Genomic DNA, 26144 nt, shown 5'->3' on the forward strand with positions numbered 1-26144 from the left:
ATAGCTAATTAGTATTGGCCCAGAAAAATGGTTGCGCTAAAGGAAGAAAACATCTCTTCATGTAGCAACATCAGTTCTGATACATTAAAATGTTTGAAATTCTTGTCATCAGCATATGCAATAGTGACAGTCTGAGGATGTCAATTTGATAATTCGCAATAATTTCTCCTTTAAACAGATTTTTGCTTATGGGTTCAGACTTTTTGGCCACCCTGGAATTTAATATTTTGGAAACAAAAGTGGAAATCTACAATGTGCAACATGCAAGAGGAACTTCCAGTGACTATGTTTCCTTTTTTATTACAGTTGACACTGGAGAAAGCAAAAGAAGAAAACTGCAGGCAGTGTTACTTTTCAAGCTGGTTGACTTATTGCACAAATCATGTACTCTCAATACTCCCCAAAAACAAATTACCACACACCCACCCACCCACACAAACGACACACACAAAAACACACACTCATCCGCACCTTACAAACCACAGAAGCCCATAAAAGCTGTACGAACATAAAAGTTTTCTAATAGTTGCACATCCACTAAGGCAATAGTCCACACAGCACTGCAGTGCTTGGTGACTTTCATGAATTCATACTATGATCAATTCTCAATGGCTTTAGAGATTTCTCTTATCCAGCACATGTTACCATAGTTTTAGAGTTCACTTACTTGTTGGGTAATTTTAAAACACACACAATTTCTCTTTTATTCTGAAAAATTATGTTTTTGGTTAAGCAGTATTCAGGGCAATGTGCTTTGTTCATTGTATTGTATATGAAAATGTTTAGTCTCATCTTAAAAATGTGCAAGGGAATGATAATGAATTTAATATGTTGTGGTTATACAGTTTAGGCACTGAACGTTAGGCAAAATGTTCTGTTATTCTATAGTGTAATAAAGTACAATACGAATGTGGTAATATGGCAGTAGAGTATAAGTGGACTTGTATTGTCCTGATTGTTTTTAAAAGTGTGCATTTGGCATTTGTGGTTTCTTGATGGTAAACCCAGCAAACTACAGCGCACTGACACGATCACTGAGCATGCTCATTATGGCCTCTTCTGTCTCCACCTCCTCAGTGACATCAGCGTGAGGGTTAATGAGGTGGGTGGGATACTGCAGGCCATTTTGCTCAGCAAAATGCTCCCAGCGCATATCATCACTCTCGTGTGTAATGTATCGCTCCTGCATCTTACACTCTAGATTACGCAGGTCCAGCCACATTTGGAAGTCCTGTCAAAGAAATAGTAAAGCTTATTAGCTGCAACAAGTATCTTATTATATCTTATATTCTCATTTCCTCCACTACCTACACATTTATATATTAATGGTTTATCATCTTAAATAATAGCAAAAAAATATTTGGGTTTTAAGACTAAGCCATTTCAAAGAAATAATGACATAGAAAACATAAAAAAAAAACTATACATGATCATGGACAAAAGAAATGTTGCACATGTAAATGCAAAACTTTTTTTTCCTGTTATATAAGAAAGTTTGTTTTTTGCAAGGAAGTCAGAATTTGGCACAAATTCACATTTTTGCAGGTTTTGCTTAACAAGAACAAAAATGCTTACTTGCTTCTCAGTAAACTCACTTTTCAATGTGAACATGAAGTAATTGCAAAAATATTCACCTTTTATGGATCAGTAAGTATAAACTGCAACCATATTAGTAACAACCCTACTGAAGTTTTTTCTTGATATAAGCATAAAGAATTAATAAAATAATGCTTTTTAATTGCAATAATATAAAATCATTCCAGGAGAGTAAAAGGGTAATTTTTGAAAAACAAATATGTTAAGAATAATAATAGTTTTTAGTATGTGTACAAAGACAGATTTATGTTCCGATAGAGCTGCTACAGACATGCAACTCTCTGCCTCAGTGGTGTCACACACATGCCATGTGATAAAAGCAGGAACAGTTTAGCTGTCATTTTACTGTTTGTAGTTTCTCCTAATTATGTTGATCAGATTGTTAATGTGTCATTGAGTTCTTTGATTTTCTATCTATCTATCTATCTATCTATCTATCTATCTATCTATCTATCTATCTATCTATCTATCTATCTATTTATCTATCTATTCAATATTCTATTAATCAGACTCACTTGCCCTCTCTCACTCACTCACTTACTTACTCACTCACTCTCACAATATCCCCGGCTATTTCTGGACAGGGTCATGAGAGGCCTGGACCCAATCCTAGGGGACTCTGGCAGAGTACATCCCAGACGGGGCTTGTTCTATATATTACAAAGCTAAAATTACAACTAAAAAGTCTCTACCTGAAATTAACTAAGCAAATCAACAAGTTATTTAACTGATGCAGTAAGTAGCTTCATACTTATTAAACAACCATGTCAGAAGACATATCCTGTGGTTATAGGAACGATATTACCCTGTTTCAGAGGGGTCAAATTATTGGTCTGAATCAAGCAAAGAAAAGAACTAAGAAGATTGCTGAAACTACTAAAATTGGGTTATGAACTGTAAAACATATTATTAAAACCTGGAAGTACAGTACACTGGTAAACCATCATCTTCAAGAAAGAAATCTGGTAAGAAAAACATGCTGAATGAGTATGATTGAACATCATTTAAACGCTTAGTGAAATCAAGTCATGAAAAAAATATAACAGTAGAACTCACAGCTATGTTTAATAGTGAAAGTAAGAGCATTTCCACAAGCATAATACGAGGTGAACTCAAGGAACTGCCTTAAGAAAACCACTTATCGGTGAGGCTAATCAGAAAAAAGGCTTTGCTAGGGAGCATAAAGAATGGACTGTGGAGCAATGGAAAAAGGTAATGTGGTGTAATGAGTCCAGATTTACCTTGCTCCATCATGCCTAGTGCGTACAAACCTATAGGGGCATTATTATCTTTGGTTGATTCTGTTGGTCAGATCTTGATTGGTCAGCAATGTTATGTGCCCAAAAAATTAGGTCAGTTGACTGACACAAATATACAACCAAGGTTGAAATGACCAGGTTTTTTCCTCTCAAAGGAATTTTTTCTTTCCTGACGGCACAGGCATCTTCCAAGGTGACGATGCCGGGATTTCATTAGGTTTAAATTCTGAAAGAGTGGCTCAGGGAGTATGAGACATCATTTTCACACATGGATCGGCCACCACAAAGTCCAGATTTTAACCCCTTTGAGAATCCCTGGGATGTGCTTGAGAAGGCAGTGGTCAAACTGGTCATTAATACAAGATCTTGGAGACTCATTAATGCAACTCTGAACAGAAATAAATGTTGTGACATTGCATAAAGATACTGAAACAATGCCACAGCCGTAATCAAAGAAAAAGATCAATACATTTTGAGTGTGTGTGGCAGGGCAACAACCACATATTCCACATTATCACATAATGTTAACCATTGTTTAATGGTTTTTAAACAAAAAAGGAAAAGAGTCTAAACTATTGTTTAGCCTGATGAATTTGGAAATTAAATAACTTTATAATAATTAATAATTATTTAATAATTTAAATAGTTCAATTCAGTTCAGTTTTATTTAAACAAGGCTTTTAACAATGTTCATTGTCACAAAGAACTTTTAAAGAATCAGATAATTATAAAAATGAGAAAAGTGTGAGGAAATTAACTTATAATTATCAGTTTGTCCCTGATGAGCAAGCCAAGGGCAAGCCAAAGGTAAGGAAAAACTACCTAAGATGGCAATAGAAAGAAGCCTTGAGAGGAACCAGACTCAACCCATCTTCATTTGGGTGATAACGGATAGTAGCGATTGATCTGATCGTTACTGATCTGATCGGCTGGAAGTTCAGTATAACAGGAAAGGTGTTTTAGTTAATATGGAGTCCACTTAAGACTATCGAGGAACCCTATCCAACTATATAACAGCCTTAATATGACAACAAAAATTATGCTGATATTTTGTAGGTTCCTCTTAGCAGCAGACTGACATTTTTTGGCAAGATTTGCTGCAATGGCATAATTGTTTTAGGGTTTTGTGGTTTTAGTGTTAATTGTATGGCTCCATCACTATGCATAAAATCATGCATAAACAGGTCAAGAGTTCACATTAAACATCAGTTTGGGTAAAAAGTGTGATCTGTAATTCTGACTTTGACTGTGGCATGATTACTTACAGAATTCAATAAACTGCTGATCTCCTATGATTTCCACACACATATAACAGTCTATAACAGTCTCTGGAATTTACACAGAATGGTGAAAAAAAACAACAACACTGAGTGGCAAGACTGTAGGGGAAAAGACTTGTTTATGAGAGAGGAGAGATGTGAATGGCCAGACGGAGGATGTGGTAACTCAAATACCCACTCTTTACAACTGTGATGACAGAAACGCTTCTCAGAATGCACAACATGTAGAACCTTTAAGCAGATGGGCTACAACAGCTGAAGACCACATTGGGTTCCACTCCTGTCTGAGGAATCTAAGGCTACAGTAGGCACATGCTCGGCAAAACAGGAAAATATTGTGAAGAGCTAAAAGAAATGCACATTGTTGCAGAGGAACCACAAAGTGTCATGCCCATTGTCCTGAAGACTCATCTTTGTCCATAGCTGCTTTCATCGGTCTTTGTCCATAGGTGCCGGTATTTGGTTATTGGATTCACACCAAAAATAAAAAATAAATAAATAAAGCTGGAGGCGCAAAACATCCAGTCCTAATCAAATGTAAAATTGGTATAAAAATAGAACAATGTGCAGATAGGATTTTCAGCACCATCAATTAAAAAAAGCATAAAAAATTTCAAAAATCAGCCACCTTCCCACAACTTGACCCTGCTATTTCATTTAAAGTTTAATAACTTGTTTTAATAGTAATACTGCTGTCTAATACACTACTACATCTCACTTAGCACTACCTAAAAGTTAAACACCATGGTTTACCCAATTTGGCAACCATACCTATGCCTGTTACAGATTTACCTCTGACTGCTTACACTGGAAACTCTTAAATAAATCTTTATTCACAGAAAATTAACAACAAAAAAAAAAAAAAAATTGAATCAACATTGATTGCAGTATATAGAATGTGTCTGTGTGAATGAGTTACTATAGCAACAACAGTACTATTGTCAGAGCTGTGTTGTTATTTAAAAAAATAAACCTTAAGACCAACCAGAATCGAGAAATCAGCAGTGCTGAGATATACATTTATACATATATCATAACCTACAGTGGCAAAATAAAATATGTGAACATTTGGAAATTTCATAATTTTCTGCATTAATTTGTCATAAAATGTGATCTGATCTTCATCTTAATGTGCCTAAAATAATAACACAAAATTTTTTTATATTTCATGTCATTATTGAACACACACATTCAAAATTCAAAATGGTAGTAAAACAAATAAGTGAACCTTTGAAATCAATCACTGTCTTTTTTGATGTCTTAACTCAAGGATTTAGATTTTTTTTGCTACTAGCACTATAATGTTTTATCATTGTTTCTAATAAAGACATCAGAATTCATTAGAATTTTATTTAAATCTTATTTTAGGCATATTATACAACTCTTGACAAAAAAACATGAAATTCCAAAAGGTTCACATACTTTTTTCTTGTATCTAGCTAACAAAGAAGCAACCTCCATTGCTGGCAGGCGAGCTATCTCTGATATGACGCAGGACAAAAATTTAGCAGGACAGTTTGACCTTGCACTTGTTCATAATGTACTCGATATGAAAGATGATTAATTGACATTACCTAAGAAATGTGATACAAATAATATTTAATGCAGTGTTGCCAAATGGCTCATATGTTGCTCCTCATCTATTAAACATTTGAATTCCATGGCATGTGACACCATTAGAGGCAAGAAGTTCGTGTCTGCAGAAAAACCCCACTCGATTTTTGCACTATTTTCACTGTTCTGTAACACCCTCAGTTCCCCAGGCTGCTATTGTAAATATCTGAAAAGACAACCCAGACCTAAATACACATCAAACGAGATTATTCATTATAAATCTTTTTTTTTATAAATGTTTTGCAAGCTGTAACACTAACTTACCTGTACATAACTGTTATTACCTTACTTTGCTTAGTTGATTCGATATTACATACCATATACCATAACAATAAACAAGTAAACAAGATTTCTATCCACATAATCTCACTTTGGTTGGACTGGATTCTGACAAACAGTGGAAAGCCAAGAGTTATTGTAACTCACATGAGCTCTTCTGTGCGGAAATGTGCTATGAGACAGGAAAACAAGACTGACCTGTAGCCAGGGATGACTCAGGGACTTGTCCACACTGTAGCGTTTCCTCATTTTGACTTGCAGCAGGTTATTAATGAGGTCAATTGCTGGAACAACAAAGCAGGCTGTCAGTGGCTGGGCCATGGTGGGAAAGCCTCAGGATTAGGGGCTCATAGGGATAACGAGCAAAACCAACATTATTAACATTATTTCAGGGGTCACAGAGCTCTGAGAAAACCTGAGAGTCCTTCACCTCGAGGCCTTATCCTGAGGGACTGCTGGGCATTACATGAATAGGCTATGACAAGAACTGAACACACTCTTACTGACCCCTTCTTTCTTTAACCCCGTCCTTCTACTCGCCTTTTATTCCTCTTTCCGTCCCCTTTTCACTCTCCATCAGTCTACACGCCTGCACCTATTTCAAAGAGTACCAAGCTTTTGAGATTTTTACACAACATACTTTTGTTGCCATTATAAAAAAAATTAAAATTAAATACTAATAAATTAAACATTTTATTTATAAAATAATGCAGATTCAACCAAAGGTAATAAGCAAATATAAAGTATTATCTATTTATATAAATAAAAAAAAATAATAAATAAAGGTTTTGTCTGTACATGGGTACAGGACTTGCTCTTTCAATGATATCTTATATTCATATATTCATTTCATACACCGAACCCGAAACCAGTCTCAGAAAATGTCTGTATGTCTCTACAGAATTTAAATAAACTTTTGCAATATTACATATCTGCTTGAAGTTTAACCGGTCAGGGGTAGCTGAGTGGTTAAGGCATTGGACTACGGTTCGGAAGATCCCAGGTTCAAACCCCACAACCACCAAGTTGCCAGTGTTGGGCCCTTGAGCAAGGCCCTTAACCCTCAACTGCTCAGGTGTATAATGAGATAAAAATGTAAGTCGCTCCGGATAAGAGCGTCTGCCAAAATGCCTAAATGTAAATCAAAATGTTGAATATTTATAACATAACAATGTTATAAAGAGTTCTTTGCCGGATTTAATAATCTACTCTAAAATAAGCTACTAATGCACTACTTGCTCAATGCAAACAAACACCTGTACTGTACCAATAGACCAATATTAATTAGAAAAGCTAAACTAAATATTTATACTGGGATTACTTAATATTTTCACAAAATTTCACGAAGAAGTGAATTTAAGTACGCTGGAGTCGTTTTAAGACATACATTTTTATAAACCCTTTTCCCGTCAACGATGGAGCCGCTAAAACAATTCATAACGCAAGTTCTAAATATTTGTGTGTTAATAAGCTGTATAGGCAGTACGTGGAAGTATAAATATACAGTATAAAGCATGAAGTAAGTATATTCTGTCAAATATCAATTAAACTTACATAGTCAGTGGCAACTGCTTTGGATCATTAAAAAGAAAAACAAAAAATATCTGCAAAGGAATAAAAAAAATATCCCAAATCCATTTCCACATGCTGCATAGTGCAGTGTGAATGATAGGCAATCTAACAACATTAGATTACTGATTGACATGCAAGTCTTTAGGGCTCAGCCGAAAGTAAGGGAACAAAAACACCTTGAAAACCACTTTTCCCCCCTCGAAGAATATATACACTTACAAAATACAATTATTCACACTTTACTCATAACATGAATAGTTGGGTTCTATTCAAACTTTATTGAGAACAGATTGTTCCCTAATAAAAAATACGAATAAGTTTTCTCTACAGACAGTGTTTTGTGGTTTAGCCAAACCGATTAACAGTGATGAGCTCCTTTACACAGACTTAAATTTTCAATTAATTGATCCTTTTTTACAGGGACAGAAACACATTTTGCACTCTCACATGCACAGCAAACATGCAGTGTTTTCATTTTTGTTTGTGAAGAACATGTTTCAATTTTGATATAGTCTACTAAACAAGTGCATTAACATAAACCTGTATACAACGATACATCTGCTAGATGATAATGTATTTATTGATAACTAACTCACTCTTATTGATAATTAGATAAGACTTACCACAAACATTAGGACGAGTCTACAGTCTAAAGAGTTTCCCTGAGCCTATCTGTGCACACACCTGTTAAAACTGGATTTTTCCTGATTTGAAAGATTAAAAAGAAACATCTGCTAAATAAATAATATAAATAAATAAATGTAGAACGACTCCAGCTTCCCTGGTGAGTCTCTATTAATTTACAGCATGAAGCACTGAGAGTTTACATTACTGCTACCCAGGAAGCTGGGATCACATTGTTTAAATAATAGGAGATGTGTTCACAAAGCTTGTTTAGTGAGGTCAGACTCACATATTTAATGTTCTTCTGCAAGCTCATCTAAAGACTAAGAAAGTAAACATATGATAGTGTATTCTTGATTGATTAATCAGTAAGAGTCCCTGTATAATTTTAAAAGTTAATTGCAATGACACCTGCATAATCCTGTACCGTGCAGCCATGAAGTATTTAAAACAGTAGACTGTCTATGTAACACTATAATAATGAAGAGGTAAATGCAGTGTGAACAGGACTTGAGATTTGCATAACACTATGTGGCTATTAGTGCTTTGTGCAATTCATCTTATATAAGTCAAGGTGCTTGAGCTCATTTTAAATATTCTCATTATAATGGAATATAGCATAATGCTCTTCATTATGTTCTGTCCATTTAGGCATTCACACACAATGCTTGGCTTTGAAAAGATGCAACATCTAAAATTGGGTGAAAATATGTTTATTCAAGCAGTTCTGGTTTAATCTAGCAATATAGAACAGGAAATAAAGTCTACATACTGTACAAAACCAGCAATGTAACATTATTGTACAAACCCACATAGAACCTGATTGCCTAATGCCACAGAAATGCTTAAACAAAGCCATAAAGTTACTGGTCATGCTTAGATGTGATCGATTCATCCGCTTTGATGTAATGTTAATTATTACCTACCCGAAAATTAAAACCGGTCATATGTTTTTCATATGATGATAGCCCTAGCAATGACTATGTATTTTCCACATTCTCAACTCTAGTGTGATCTCAAGATGATAGAAGATCAAAGGGCCTTCTTCAGAAAACCTGTCAGAATTAGGTATGATCAATGGCGTCAAATAAAACAATCCTACAATACTGAAAATGTAGTTGAGTAAAAGCAATTACTAAGTTGTTCAGGGTTTGCAGATGATTCATCGACTACAGGTGGTTTATGCCTCCTTATGATGGATCGTAGAGCCCAAAAATATGCAGAATTTATTGTCTATTATGAATATCGATAGCTTTGAGCTGTAACTAAATCACATACAGGAGATGGAGCACTTCTGCAAAAATGAATAAATCCAACCCTGCACACTACATTACATTTTGCAAAATTATTTGCAAAAGTGTGCAACAGATTCATAGCTTCTGTAGTCATAGTTAGGTTATGGAGCCCCTTAAGGAACATGTATAAAGAATAAATATTTAAAAAATATCTGTGCAGACAAAAAGGTTTTTGAAGCAGACAAGAAACTGGGTGCACTAGGTGTTTTGGAGCTCTTCATTCCTGGCTATCAGAACTAAGCTCCAATGGGACCACATGTGAACTGGCGATTGGGAAGTTTGGGAATTTTCCTAATGGGCTGGTCTTGTGAGGGCACTTCTTTTTTAAAAAACAGAAAAGTGTCCAAGATAATGGATTTATCCATGTGCAGACAATTGTCACTATGACAGTGGTGAAGATTCCAAATCCTCAAAGGGGAGAGGGCAGGGAGCAGGTGCTGTCTCGTGCTTATATGCTATGTGTTGTCAACTAGCTAAATGAACTAACAGAACAAAATGTTTTTGTTAGCTTCAGTGCTAGAGTTCCACTGCAGGTTTAAATAGACAAACGTCTTTTTACAAAAAAAAAAAAAGGATTTTACGTAAAAAAAAAAAAAACATTTTCAAAGTGTTTTAAAAAACAGTCATCAACTTTGTATTGTAAATTACTAAAATAAAATTATAAATTTATTTTCTTCTAGACTACTCTTTTTGCGTCTTATAACATATAGGGCATGTAACAGTCGATAGCCATCTACTGAACAATGTACAATCTAAACTAACAGATGAACTTTTTAGGGAAGGAGAATAAAAGAGGGGCTACAACCTGCACAGATCCAACATGCACTATTAAATGTCCTTCTGTGACTTCAAAGTACATTCGAGCACAAAACAAATAAATTTAACAGTTATTTGTTGTTGCATTCTTATAAGATATAGAATGAATGGCAGATATATTCCATAATACACCACATATGTATTTGCCTGTGTTAAGGCTGGACTATTCATCATGAATTTAATGAAGGCAACAATATTGAATGCTTATGCTGGACAGCCCAATTGACGTCTGTTGCATGCATTATTAACAAACAGATGAACCTGAGTCAGACTGGGAAAGAGGAAGCCTTTACAGAAATCTCTATGGAGTCCCATATTTTACTACAAGCTAACAGAGGTCTCAGTGGTCCCCCAAAATGTGTTAATGATCAAGCTGATATACCCATTAAGTGATGTATTTTTATACCCTAAACTCCCTCTATTCCAATCCTCGCTCAACACGTCATTTCAGTTTCTGTGTAAATGAGCTACTGCCGAGACCAGAGAGCTACTACTCACCAGAGAACTGCAGGGCTGAGCAACAAGGGGAGGGGATCCCTTATATGAGGTCACGTTAGGGGAAATCTAAGTAACTTGTTTAAAGCTCTGGCCAGTACAAAAATGGAAAAAGAAGAAAAAAATTAAATAAACTAAAAAAACTTTTTTGGCTAGAACTCCTTCGGGAACAGGAGCTGGAACAGTCTCATATACACCTTTATACCATGGAGGTGACCTAGATTTTTTCATTCCTTTATTCATATTAATGATATTCAGGTTTCTATATGTGTACAAATGTACATGTGTAGGTACCAGGAGTATAATACAGTTATACACCCCATAGTCAAATTTGCACTGGATGTTCGGTTCGATGTGTGTTATGAACCGAGTGAATACAGTCTAGCTTTAACTTGTGTTGGGGGATCATTTATCATTTTAGAGCTATGGAATTTGTACAGGTTTGAAATGTCAGATGCACCATTTTAGTTAAAATATTATTCAGCATTCCACCCTAAAGACTAATTTGCTGATAAGATTGATGTTATTTCTACACAACTTGTGTGCAAATTTATACATTAAACTCATAATAAACCAGGCCTGAATGTTAACATACCTTCTGGAGTCACCTTCTTCCATGGGTTGGGTGGGTACATAAAGGCAGCATTTTGGATCTGGTCATGGATATCCTCATCTTCATTAAATGGAAATGTTCCACTGAGGCTGACGTAGATGATGACACCAACACTCCACATGTCTAGTGAGCGGTTGTAGCCCTTGTTCCTCAGCACCTCAGGTGCCAGGTAGGCTGGCGTGCCCACCACTGAACGCCTGAAAGACTTCTCGCCAATAATCCGGGCAAACCCGAAATCGCACAGTTTTACCTGTGTAAAAGATAGAAGTGTGGTCGCTGAGTGCCAAGACGTTGATGCTGGAAGCAGACAGCCCCCTTAACCTGACTGTGGTACAACAAATAGCATCTGTTATTTCTCCCCAACCCCCTTTTCCCACCACAGACACTATAATGAGCAGTTGCCAGAGACAGTGTTAAACTCAAATGAAATTATCATGCAGTTAAAAGCAGTTACAGTACAACTCTCCTGCTGATTCTCTTCTTCACATTTTACATGCACAGAGGAAGCAATGCTCTTTGAGGGCCATCACAGGACCACTGCTGCTGAGCTGAAATTATGCAAAGTGCAAATGACAACTATTTTAGCTATTCTGTTTTCATGTTTTTTTTGTGCTTGTTCTCGAAAATATTTGTTGTAAATAATGCAAGAGAGATTTGGTTTAGTATTCCTCTGAGATGTTTGCTGGTGCCCAAACACAGTGAGTCATTCGTTCTGCTCGAGTGCTTCCAGAGCAAGCTTCACACGCTAGACGGGTAAAACAATGAGGAGATAATTTAGCAGTCTTTCAGCGCAGAGATGCAGGCACACGCTCTGTGTGCCGAATGCAGAATAAACTGTAATTATCATCGCTTATTGTTATTCTTTTGCTTTGGTAAAAGCAGATTAATTTATGTGTATTTTACAGTTTTCTCCCCTCATTTTCTGAATGGTTTTCTGTCAGCATGCTACTCACTTGTGGAAAGGAGTCAGCAGACGCTAGTAAGACATTCTCAGGTTTAAGGTCACAGTGTACAATGTTCTTGAAGTGAAGATGGCGTAGTGCGACAAGGATCTGTCCAAAAACAAACCGTGGCTTTAGTGGAGACTTTCACACTTTTTCATACACTCACTGTTAAAAGGTTTGAGTTTACAATGGAGCAGTGGGACCATTGACCTGTGTCTATGGTGTTTGACGCTGCGTTAACTCGGTATGTGTCTAAGAGACTTACCTGTGTGACAAGAAACTTTGTGATGCGTTCCGGCAGCCTCCCTTTCTCACTAGACAGGATCATCTCTAACATGTCACCATGGAGCTTCTCCATGACAACAAATACACGCTCTGGTGTCTCGAACATGCATTCAAGGTTCACCACCCCAGGGTGGTGAAGATTCTACAGAATACAAAGACAAATCTCTGAGTAAAATATAACAGTATTGATTTTCACTGCACATTTGTGTTTTTAAGTATAAAGTATACCTACACAGTGAAACCTCGGATCGTGAGTAACGCGGTTTGTGAGCCGAGTTTTTTTTTTTTTTATTTACTTGGAAAACGACCAAGTCTTGGTTTACAACGAGTACTGAGTATCATGTATGTTTTACCCGTCTTGCGCTGCGGAATTGTGGGTAATCGTCTCCCCTACTGGGTCTTAGTCCGCGTCTCTTACTGGTATAATCAACATCCGTGCACGCGTTTACTGTTTACTGTAAAACTGTGACCATGTGTGTGCGTAAAACATATTTAATTTTGTGTCTATATGCGTGTGTGTACAGTGCGCGTGTAAAGCAAAAACAAGTCTCATTAGAGAGGTTAAAAAACCCCTTTCTCTCTCTGCTCAGCCTGCTCTTTGTGTCTGTGTGCGCCTCCTTCAGTTCCCCGTCTACTTTCGCCTTCACAGACACACACACACACTCTTTCTCTCTGCTCTACACAGAAACACTGCTCTGTCACAATTCTTTTCAAAGGTGAAGTGCAGGTTAATTTGTTTTATTTTTACTTTACAGCAGTGATTCCGTTAGTGTATTGCTCAATCAAGTGTCATTAGAGAGATTTCTTGTTTATTTTTCCGATAAAACAGTGTTTCCGTTGTGTGTGCGCGTGTGTGTGAAAAGCGTGGAGAAAGGGTCCATCGCAGGGCACACACACATGCTCATTCACACACTATAGGCAATTCGAGAACGGCAATTATCCTAACCTGCAGGTCTTTAAAATGTGGGAGGAAACTGAAGTACCCAGAGGAAACCCACCAAGAGCGAGTAGACCATGCAAACTCAATGCACACAGAGACGGGAATCGAACCCTGACCTTGACGGCGACAGTGCTAACCAATACACCACCGTGCTGCTGTATTATTATACAGTATATTATCATTTTTAGAGGTGCTGAGTGTTTTCTATATGTGTATGTACTTTTTATTAGCATCTTATTTCTTCATCGGGGTTCATAGCTATTATTCATCATTTATTTTATTTCATTTATTTTATCTAGCGAGTTTTAGCAGGAGCTAGAGTTTTTTCCTGGAACAATAGGTGCAAGGTGGTAATATATCCTGGAAAGGATGCCAGGCTATTAGAGGGCACATGTCCATCCACAGGGTTATTAGCATAGGCAATTTACTTAACAGTATGTTATTGGGAGATGAGCGGAAATTAGAGAACCTGGGGTGAATCCAGATAGACACAAGAAACCAGGCAGAACTCCTAATAGACAGTAATCTGAGAACCCATACCAGGCACCCTGGAACTGTCAAGCAACTTTGTGCCATTATACAATGTTTACATTTATAATTTTGACCAATTGGGCAGACACATTTATACCAAACTGCCCTACAATTTATCTGATCAGATAAGAGTTAAGAGCAGTATGCATGGGTAGCTGTGACGGCCCAAAGCCTTTAAACTATTCAGCAACCAGCTATCTATTTTCATATACTTATAATATTCATATATAACTATTCATCTTCTCAGACTAATTACTTAAACGCTTATATGTAAATGTTTGTGTGTGTGTGTGTGTGTGTGTGTGTGTGTGTGTGCGTGTGTGTGTGTGTGTGTGTGTGTGTGTATCCACCTGCAGGATGGCAACCTCATTGCGCAGCTGACTCTCTTGTTTAGTGGGAAAGCGCAGTTTATCTATAATCTTGATTGCCACATCTCTTCCTGTTTTTCTGTGCTTTCCTGCAATGTATAAACCAAACAAAAAAAACAACAACTTGGTACATATTATCATCTTATGAATTATTTTTAGAAATACATCTTAAGCATACTGCACTCATTTGCTATGCTCTTAACGTATTATGTATTACTGTACATCCTATTTATGTATCACCAGACAGAACGCCACAGAGTAAATAAAGTTTAATTACCACCGTAGACAATCCCAAATTGCCCAGATCCAAGAACTTCATCAGGAAATATTTGATAAACTGTGCTAATGTCCTAGACGAGAAGAAAATAAACATGCAAGCATTACTGTGAAAAAAATAATACAGTGCATCAATATTTCAGTTAAATCCCTTTGCTGTGTCTAATCTTGTCTTTAAGTCTTGTCCAGTTACAGTGTCTGAATTCAACACAAATATCACTAGGACTCTGCCAGAGAAGCGTGGGTAACTATGGCAATCCCACGGCCACACGGGTGATGAAAATAAGCTCCAGCAGAGGTATTGAGTGTTTATATTGCACTGAAACTCAAGGCTACAGCTACTGGCAAACCAACAGTTTTCTCCAGCAAACCCAAATACAGTTCAGAAGGAGAGAGTTTTAAAAACATGACATTCATCCAACCCTTTTCAGATTCTGCTGCATGAAATAAATTTGCGTTGGAGGACTGGTAACTCATGCTATTCCTTTACACATAAAAGATGCATCTTATATTATATTTAGAGTAAACACATTCCTGCTGTGATTTGTTTATGAGAGCTATATGGCACATGCAGTCGAGAGCAGTTTTTATGATTTATTATTTTATTCATTAAAAAAGTATTAGATTATGGGATTTGGATCTAAAAAAAAAAAATCATGCCTACCACATTTTCCTGAATCTGACAGTTAGACACAGAGATGCTGATAGAGATGTCTTCTGTTGGAAAGGATTACAAATGCAGTTATACTCCCAAAGACCAGGTCAACATTCGTGTGTTACTTAAATAACATTTCAATACAGTTGTCTGTATATAGTGGTGTACTTCCCCTCCTGTTCTTTTCAGGCAGTATTATAGATAACTACTTCTTTTAAACAGGATAGTGTAGGTTTGCACAATTAATCAATCAATCAATCAATCAATTAATCAAATTATTCTCTAATGCAGAATTAAAATATTCAATTTCAATCATCTGTTTATAACCAAGACAAACATGTATAGCTGCCAATACATGTGCATTTTGTATGAATAAAAACCTACAGCTAAAATTGTAGGACAATATATTAAAAAAAAAGGCTGAAATTAACACAAATTTTGCTTTTTAACGACCCGCTTATTAATAACACTAGAAACACATTACAGTTAAGGCTTGATCTCAAGTTCAGACCCAACTCTCCATGTACATAGAATAAACTCCAGAGGAGCTTGAATATTTTTTTCTTTTATTACAATGGGCCTTTTTAAAGATATAATTATGGAGCTAATTGTGTGTGATTAACAATGTATTGCAATATGTTATCTGAAATGTGTTACATACAATACACATTCCCACAGTATGCTTCCTCAAATTTAAAAGAGTTGAAAGGGTTTTAAAAAGGGTTTGTAATATAACAAGATTAAATGCATTTCAGAGTAATGGTCATACTGTGGTAGCTGTGTCGGCTGCTGTGAGCTGTGCCCTTGGAAATAACAGGCATGAGGGCATGCTGGATGGCCATTTGCCACATGTGAGCCACATCCTGGCCGGTTCCGCTGATCAGCACGCTGCCGTGGAACAGAGAGTAGTCTTCCTGAGACAGGTTTTCTCCTACATAATACACTAGTGTGGCGGTGGCAATCTCAAAGCAGTGAGGGTTGGCACCGTCGGGAAGCAAGCTGAAGTTCTGTGCAGGCTCGAGGGACAGAACCTCAGATAAAGGGATTTCCTATAGAATAAAATGAAATATAAAACTTGTGATTGGAATAAAAAAGATCATGAAATGAAGCACCACATTAGGCATATCGAAGAGAATGATAATATTATTTCTGGTAAAGGAAAAATCCAACCTGGATGAGTTGAACAGATGAGTTGATCTTCAATCTTTAATTGAAATTATTACATTGAAATTTAATAATCAATGGCGTCCTAAATTAATTTTCTCATTGAATGCTGTTCTAGTCCACTGTGGTAACAAAGTTTTATTATCCAGCTCTCATGTCTTCAAATGTATATTCTGCTCAAAAATCTATTTCCAAAGCTTCAACTTAGATAATATGCTAAAATAACCACCAACTGCATCAAAATTTAATCTAATTTCTTCCTAATCTTTTACATATTCAACTAAGGAATTGAAATTAAAGGTGGTACACAGGGTTCTGTGATGCTTTAGAAAAAAGGCAATAGAAATTTTACCTTGCATGAAAATAGCATTAATAGATTGCAACAATCAAGAAAATCTTTGCATTTGTTTTGCTATTATAACTGACAGTAGAAATCATGGTTATGTTTAATAGTGAAAGTAAGCGCATTTCCACATGCACCGTGTGACGAGAACTTGCAGGATTAGGGCTGAACCACTTTGTGGCCTTAAGAAAATCACTTCTTACTAATCAGTAAAAATCACTTAAATTTAATCATAAAGATTGGACTTTTGAGCCATGTGAAAAAGTCATGTGGCCTGATGAGTCCAGACTGACCCTATTGCAAAATGAAAGGTGTGTCAGAGAGGTGCATAAAGCAATGCACCCATCCTGCACCCCCTGTACAAGCCTCTGGAGTCAGTGTTATGACCTGGAGTTGCTTCTGTTGGTTAGGTCTGGGCTTACGCATCATTATTTGACAAAAAGAAGAGATCAGCTGACTTCCTGATTATTTTGAATGACCAGGATATCTATGAACTTTTCAAGTCCCTTTTGGAAGTGACATATTCCAGGATTCAGTTGGTAAAAATGTGGTAAAAGAATTCGTAACCGTCAACTAATTTTTTTTTTTGTGTGACTTTTTTTTTGGCCAGGCAGTGTATTTTGTCGAACATTTCATAGGATTTGAATTTTTAAGCACCTTTTCATAACCGAGTCAAATTTTTTTTTTTGCTGCCTTTGTTCTGTAAACATATTTTGTGCATTGTCAGTGTTAGCCTTGTTACTTGCACAGAGATTAAACTGTCAACCTTTTTAATGTACAAGATGATAATAAGTTTTTATAATAATAGTTCATCAAGTGCCTTTTCGGTTTTTGCATTTGACAAAGAAAGTATAGTTCATAATTTATGGAAAAAGTAAAAAATTAAAAGGTGCAGCTTATACAGTATGATAGGCTTACATGCTTTAAAAATAACAACGTATGTTATTTTTATGTATTCTGTGACATCAGAGCACCCAATAAATAATTTTTTACCTGGATGATAAAATTACAATAATTTTGCATGTAGAGAATCACTATACATATCATAAATATTCCAATCTAAAAACATTAAGTGGGCTTTGCTTTTTAAATCTGATTAAACTGATGGAGATACTGTAATGTTACGTAGATAGTTGATAGTTGATGAAAGGTAGTTGATTATCATATAATTGATATGTTTATGTTTACTAAGTGATTGTACTCACCTTATAGTATTTGCTCCCAGTATCATTCTGGAAAAGAGTAATGCACTTGCTATCCAGTCGCCAGTAATGTCTCTTGCGCTAGAAAAAAAAATCAAACATTGATCAACTGTGTTTTTACATACTTTTGACATTTCAGGCTTTTTTGGAGCATTTTCCATTTCTAATACAAAAAAAACAATTCTTAACTCGTAAGATTTTTTTTAACTTTAGTAACACCCTCTTTTTATTTGTGCATATCTAAGACGTAATAATTTAAGGACACTAAGGGCCAGATTTCTCACCAGTGTGTCCTTGCTCGTGAAGTGAACAAGCCATCCCTCCTTTAGGACATTACTGTTTTTCCTCTTGATGTGTTTCACTGACTGGACCACTCGCATGAGCGGGATGTTGTTGCTGGTGCATGGACTTTAAAACACATTGGCAAAAGAATGGATGTCATTCTTGTTGTTAAAGAATGTCTGTGCTCTGGATCTTGCTTGGTGAACACAGATTGACCTAATATTCCTGTCAATAACCTCAACAGTAATTTATTTAGTTTTGTTGTGTCAAAAGAGTATTTTTGTGTTAAGGGGAGGGGTACCTGATGATTCTATTAGACTCATCAGGATCTGGATCATGGAAATCTCCAAGTTCACAATGGCCTACATCCAAGAGGCCTGAAGAGTCTGCAACCAGGGCTTCTTCCAAGTCATCTATTATGGGACTGTTCCTCTCACCATCGTGGTCATCACAGCCTTCTGCCATCAACATATCCAACTCAGCTCCAGGACTCAGCAGGTCTAGAAGAGAAGAGAAGAGAAGAGAAGAGAAGAGAAGAGAAGATTAAGAAATAATGTCACAAAGCACTCATACCTAATACTATTTAAGGAGACTAAAATAGCAATAGAAACGGAAAATGGTTTCATTACAGACGAATTCACCATATACATTATTAAATGATGTGCTTTGTTAAATAGCAGGACATGTTTATTATTAGATCATATGTTCCTGCGAATTTCTTGTTACTATAGAAACTATAACATGTTAGAACAAGTACGGTAATGTAAACCTGTGATTTAAATAACAGCTAAAAGATCTGACTGGGCGAGAAATGTCTGTCTGTCATAAAAAATGAAAATGAATCTGATTGGTCAGAATAACTCCTTCAGAACACACAGATTTGGAAATTTAACAGCAGTCTGATAAAACTAACTGCAACAATGACCTTTCATAAACACACAAGCATTCCCCTAAATTAAAGTAATCTATACACTAAAAAAAAAACTGGTTAATGTATTACCATATTTAAATTAAAGGGGGAATTTCTACTTACGTAATAAATGTAGGGTGAAGAAATAATTAATAGTGAATGAGAGTATGTTTATGTTTAATGAATTAAATAGAATTATATACATTTACAAGCTTAATTTAGTGTAATAACATTTACATAATATCAGTATGTAAATGTAACCCAATATAAAATTCAGAGTATCTGTAATAACGTATAATTATTATACAATTGTTACATTTGTAAATTATTGAGTTTAAAACAATTTCTTAATAAAAATGACAGAGACAAGATATCCTTATTTCTAAAAAGCATACAGATATACCGTTTTGTTTTTCAGTTATTAAATGTACTGCTTAAATATTATTTATTTATTCACCTTAAATAACAATAACTTTATCCTGCTTGTGGATATAAAACAAGCAAAACATTACAGTGACAGTAACCTGATCCCAGGCAAAAATTCTAGTAATGAGCCATCATGCTGAACTGATCTGATACAGAAAATCTTAAAACTCTGTTCTCAATAAATTGTAGCTTATTTAGTAATACCTAGCATGGAATAACTAATGAAAAATAAATAAATAAACAAACAAACAAACAATCATCATCATCATCATCATGATAGAATAACTAGATAACTAGATGGGCTATTCTGTATGCGGATTCTTAATACTAGTTATGCAGACTCCCTATGTAGCTAGATCACAAGGCTATTTTGTTTCTAGCGATGCCTTTGTTAATCAGAAAGTAACCATAAAAGTGGATTCATGGTAACAATTGGGTTTCAAGCCTTGCAATTAGCCTAAGTAACTAGCCGTTTTGGTAGACATCGGTTTTGATAGAAAGCTACATCACAATTCATAGCATTCACTTAACCACAAATCAACAAATCAACATAACCCTAACAAATACAGTACATATAGTTATGTAGTTATATATACATATAAAAGACAGGAATGAGTGGATTGGTGTGCTTTTGTCTTATTTCTTTACATGTATTTGTAGACAGTGTTGTGCTCATTCAAACTGCATGAAGATTTCTGTATTTTGCTTTGCATTTAGTGTGGAGTGTAACTACTAGAAACTGAATGTTTATTTGGGCATTATACTTTGTGACAGACTTTTATTCTTAATACATACTACATGCTCAGTGTTTTGAAATGACCTGAATATGAATAGAGCAAAGCTGCATTTTCACCGTAGATTAGGACAAATATTGTTGTACTGTATTTGGTGAGAAAAAACAACGATGTTGATTGTGAGATTAAGGAACACGTATAGGCTCAAAGTTATACTCGCCTCCATTCCTTGACACCTCTCCAAGGCAGTTGTTTGGCACTTTAGGTGCACATCGTTTGTGGCAGTTGAATTTGCAATCTGTAACAGTGTGAGGGGGAAAAGGAGATGAGAAAATCATGGTGAAGTGAGAGAGAGAGAGAGAGAGAGAGAGAGAGAGAGAGAGAGACCTGGCACACTGAGATGAGCGTGTGTTGTGCTACTGGTTGACAGGCTGAGACCTTGCACATTGCCAAAGCACATTAAAGCTGTTTCTATCAGCAAGCTGACAGCACTCTTTACTGCCTGACACCCACTATACCTTTCACTTACATCAAAGCAATGTAATTACACTTTGGGCCTCATATCAAATGTAAATTTTAATTAAAATTTTAAATCAATATTTATAATATTTATATTATTTTATTATCTGTGTATCTTAATTGTATTCACTGTCTAAAACTATTGCATGAATTTGTGTATCCATACACTGCAAATATTTGTAATGGCTTAAATAAGGATACGGCTTAGTGATTTATTTCAATACATACTATGTAAATGTGAAAATAATTACTCATTTACAATTTACTAATTAATAAATGTGTAGAATGAGCACTGGCATGTGGTTATTATTATATGTAGTTATTATCAAAATGAACAATTTTGTTTTATTCTTTAAATTACTGAAAACAAACCTTTAAATAAAAATATTGTTATTTAGAGCATTTAACACGTCAAAATAACAGTAAAAAAGATTCTGTGCAGATCTTGAAAACTTCAATGGTGACACGTTCACACATGCATTTTTAAACAATATGGGTTCTAATGTTTTAACTAAGGAATGTTCAGAAATCAGCACTTTGTTTGAATAACCCTGATGTGCAAACACAACTTTCATGCGTCTTGGCATGGTCGCCGCCAGTTTTTCCCATCACTATTGGTAACTTTTTGCCACTGTTGGTGCAAAAAATTAAGCCAAATGAACTTTCTAAATGTTTATTCTTGGGACCAGCCATCTTCCTCTTGTCCACAAGGGGGTTTCGGTGGGGTCCTGATCTGGCGGCCCTTTATCTACCTCTGAGAGACCTGCCTGTGTAACAATCCTCGGAGCTAGAGAATCCATAGACACAGCAGAAGGAAGCAAATTGTCCCCTTGGAATTATAAGGATATACGTTTTTTTGCGTTCTATAGAACAAAACTGTGCTGTTGTACCAAGAGTCCAAAAATGTCTTCACAAAGACCAATCTGCCTGATTCCAGCCTTGCTGATGCAGCCCCAGATCACCACTTTCTTGTTGGCCTCTCCAGGTCTTAACATAATACAACAAGGTGTTGACCTTTTCCTGTGGACGTATGCAAACCTCAGTCAGATGAAGGGCTTTTTTTCTGGCTTTGCATGACAACCCAACCCCTAGGAGCCTATTTTGAACTGTCCTCATCATACAGCTCACCTGAGTCTCAGTTTGTCACGGTTCTGAAGGTCATCTGATGCTATCCTATGGTTGTTGAGTGACATTCAAAAGGGTTTGCAATCATTCCTTTAAGTAGAGATTTGTTTTCACGCTCAGCCAATCTTTAGCTTTGTTGTCCACAGTGTCTACTTGATCTGGTTCTTATGTAACGGTGACTTTAGGACCTTAAGGATGGAAACAACCTGATGCTCACCGAGGCCATGTCACAGAGAACCTCTGCTTCTACAGTATACTCAAAACTTTTCTTTCGAACTCTTTTGGCACAGCTATTTTTAAAATTCCAATTACCTTTGAGGTACCACTGGAACTGCTTTTGGCATCCAGCTGGTCACATTGCCAGAGGTGAGTGATGATCACAGCAGTGGTTTTTATACTGTTCCTCATTAAATAAGATTTGATTTAGATGACCACCTAATCAGTAAGGCAGAAAGATGATGAATTACTTGTAGAGATGCTGATTAAAGAAACATTTGCAGTGGCCTCTTTTCTTTCCATAGCTGTACATGTGTAAACGTATATATACTGCATTTATGTGCATTTCTATTCTTTCTATTAAGCATTTTAAACAACTATCAGGAGAAAGTACTGGACTGTTCGACTGCATTCTGGTGGAGGAGTCCTTGTCTTTTTACCTTTAAGGTACCCTGGCATTCCTAAACCTTCACTACTTTGAGGCAATTAAATTTAATTTAATATGTAAAATTGATATAGTATTTTACACATTTTAATATATATTTAATAATATATTATGTGTTTGCTATAGCCTTTTCACTCTACACACACTCAGGGTACCACTATAGGGTTTTGCCTGAAATCTAAGAATAGAGCATGTACATACTCACTTGTGTTTGATTTTCACCTAAACAAATCTCAAACTAACTGCCAAATGCATTTCACCAGCAGTGAATCATAGCGAGACCTTTGAGGATGCAGACAAAGTGAGCAAACAACAGTTTGATTCCCCCAGCATGGTTCAGGTTTACACAAGTCGAGTGTGAGATCATACCTTTGCACTGCAGGCCCTGGCGGAACAGACCCTTGAGCAGCTTCTTGCAGTGCTGGCAGACGGTGGGGCGCGTGTAGGAGTGGATGACAAACGTGTGAGGCACCTTGACTTTGGACAGCAGGATCTTGTCAAGCTCAATCGGGCGCCCTATGTACGACTGCGAGTTGGAGCGCCCTCTTCCAGAAAACATGTCTTTCTGCTGAAGAGATGCAAAATAGAGGCTGGGCAAAAAAAATAAAAAATTCTGTTCGCAGGGGAAGAATGTACTGTTGGTTCTCATGTAAGCTGTGCTTTCTTTCAATGGGGCAGATCAGCAAGCATACTGCCAGGTTAATTCATTTTGGATCAAAGTGTCGATCGCACTTTTTTTTTTCATCATGAACACAGAAAAGTTGCCTGTGTGAAATTACACCCAGAGCGTACACTGAAGACCAGTTTAGCACACTAGGTGTTCATTTAACACTGGTGAGTTAGCTGTGCACATGCTTTACTTTCTACACACACACACACACACACCATATTTTAGACAGCTGTCACCTCAAGTCTTGTGCACGAGACTACATTCTTGAAGAAGCAAACAAGAATATTTGTCAAGAAAAACAGGTTGAGGGGGACGGGCGGTAAATTTGCATTAAACTCAGAACAACAAGTTTCCAGCACCAAGCTGTTTTTAATGTGCCACTGATTGGCAGTCGTGCAGATGTCTTACCACCTGTTGAGAATAGGCCTGACATCATGCAGGTGTGTCAAATCAACTGCACACTGCACTCTAAAGAAAGCAAGCAATCAATATCTTCCTTGTCTTTGTGTTGTACACTTGGCCGGGAGACTTAAATAGCTTAATGTCATTGAGATGATTTTACAGTAAGCATTAGAATTATGAACTTTAATATCCGTTAAGAGTTAACAAACATCATCTTACAAACAACTGTAACTTACAGGTGATGAAAATATTATAATCCTTACACTAATACGCTATGTTAAACCATTAACATTGTTCTTGTGCAACACTTTTGCTACAGGACAAAGTCTTTAAAAAAAACAACCCAAACAATTTTACCAAGTATGCAGTGTTGTGGAGGAGGTGGCTGTTTCATTTAGTTCTTTTTCCTCATATTTTTTGGCTGCTTCCAGCATCTCTACTGATTTGTCTGACAGCTCCAGATTATTCTGGTGCATGACACACATGCTTGCATAATACACAGAACTGTCATGGCTATTAAAGTAAATGACCCACGTAAGATCAACAAAACATATGCAAGCAAATAGGTTTTCTTACAACTAAACTAAACTTCCAACCCAGGGGATTTCTTTTAAAATATTTGGTCAAAAGTTGAGTACCCTGACCAGAATCCTTACTCGGAGCGCTAAAACAGTGTTATAACATAGATCTTTTTTACTTTTCAAGGTGTGACTTTTATAACATCTATTCAGGGACAAATGGATGAAAGTCAGCCTCTGGCTAACTCTGCCACATTGACATTTATTTTACATTAATGTGTGATGTCCTGGTCAAAAAAAAAAAAAAAAACATCTATCTACTAATAACATGATTCTTGATCAAGGCTTCTTAAAACAACAATCTCTTAAACTGTCTAAATACCAACAACACAGAATGCCTTCATTCATTCTTTTCTTAAAATTATTTAAATATTAGACTCATTATTTAAATGAAAACAATAATATTTTGCCTATTTACTGATGTCACAAGGCTTTCATTCTTGTACTGCCCTACAACGAAATACCTTAAGTTGACATTTTAAATAAATAAGTTAGTTTCTTTTTAAACCAATGTAGTTTGTAATAAACCAGTTATATTCATCTGACCTATCATTTGAGCTTAAAAATAACACAAAAAAAATCTTGTACAGCCAGGTACAGTACTATGTCTGCGATAGAGCTCCTGTGGGGGGAAAATGTTTAAGTATGGTAAATAATATTTAATATTTAACATTAAGGTCTATGCATATGTTTTTGTTTTGTTTTTCTTACCATTTTGTAGTTATTCAGGATTATATGTCATGGATTTTTACAAAACCAACCATTATATGTGCTGGAGAAGCAGAATAAATATAGTTTACAAAATTATTTACAAATGAAAGAGCATCGAAGTTGTGATTGCTTAAGCATTCACCCCACTGCTGTAAAATCCCTAATCCAACATACTGTAGGTGATCTGCCTAATCAGGTAGACTGATTATCTGGAGCAGGTGTGCTGGATCAGGGTTAGAATTAAATTGTTACGGTAGGAAGGTAGATCTCAGGGAACGGGCTAAGCGATCAGTGCTCTAATATGTGATCTGTGAGGTAAATTGGGCACAGTCAGCAGATGTTGCTTTTTGCAGTCAACAGTTGATTAACAGTTTCCTTTAAACAAACTCAAGTGTGTATCACAGCATTTCTGGTGTCAGGATAAAATGTCTCAACCTTTGGGAAAGAGGGATTTAAAGCCTGCCGTATGATGGTTGCAATGAAATGAAAGAACACCTTTAAGGAATAAATAAAGCCTGACAAAGCCATGACAGTGATTACTTTGTGTTTGTTTTTTCATATTACTTCACATATTATGACCATTAGAGAACAATAAAGAATAAAAATTTGTTATAATGCCCACAAAACTATTAATTCCTGATATTGTTTGCATACAGTGCATATGGAAAGTATTCACAGCACTTCACTTTTTCCACATTATGTTACAGCCTTATTTTAAAATGGATTAAATTCATTATTTTTTCAAAACTTTCTACAAACAATACACCATAATGACAACATAAAAGAATTTTTAAAAATCACACATACATAAGTATTCTACAGCCTTTGCTATGACACTCAAAAATTAGCTCAGGTGCTTCCTGTTTCCACTGATCATCCTTGAGATGTTTCTACAACTTGATTGGAGTCCACCTGTGGTAAATTCAGTTGATTGGACATGATTTGGAAAGACATAAGGTCCCCACAGTTAACAGA

At 36.1% G+C, this 26144-nt stretch overlaps 1 protein-coding gene across 3 annotated transcripts in view; it reads right to left on the reverse strand.

Moving 5' to 3' along the window:
* Positions 1-433: 433 nt before the first annotated feature.
* prkd1 (protein kinase D1) overlaps positions 434-26144 on the reverse strand; it is a 57649-nt gene continuing 31938 nt past the window's right edge. Inside the window, exons 6-19 of one of the 3 annotated variants that reach the window (XM_053510619.1) lie at positions 23178-23376; positions 20724-20801; positions 18735-18933; positions 18436-18559; positions 18155-18232; positions 16212-16491; positions 15452-15504; positions 14789-14861; positions 14494-14600; positions 12653-12814; positions 12397-12495; positions 11426-11693; positions 6227-6312; positions 434-1231 (exon numbers count right to left, since the gene is read on the reverse strand). In XM_053510619.1, the coding sequence (XP_053366594.1) occupies positions 1013-1231; positions 6227-6312; positions 11426-11693; positions 12397-12495; positions 12653-12814; positions 14494-14600; positions 14789-14861; positions 15452-15504; positions 16212-16491; positions 18155-18232; positions 18436-18559; positions 18735-18933; positions 20724-20801; positions 23178-23376 (2025 nt within the window). In that variant the 3' untranslated portion in view covers positions 434-1012. The remainder of the gene's footprint in view (positions 1232-6226; positions 6313-11425; positions 11694-12396; positions 12496-12652; positions 12815-14493; positions 14601-14788; positions 14862-15451; positions 15505-16211; positions 16492-18154; positions 18233-18435; positions 18560-18734; positions 18934-20723; positions 20802-23177; positions 23377-26144) is intronic. The other 2 variants (XM_053510620.1, XM_053510621.1) reach the window with 2 other exon arrangements.

Source organism: Clarias gariepinus, chromosome 13, assembly GCF_024256425.1.
Source record: "Clarias gariepinus isolate MV-2021 ecotype Netherlands chromosome 13, CGAR_prim_01v2, whole genome shotgun sequence".
NCBI classification, from domain to species: Eukaryota; Metazoa; Chordata; class Actinopteri; order Siluriformes; family Clariidae; genus Clarias; species Clarias gariepinus.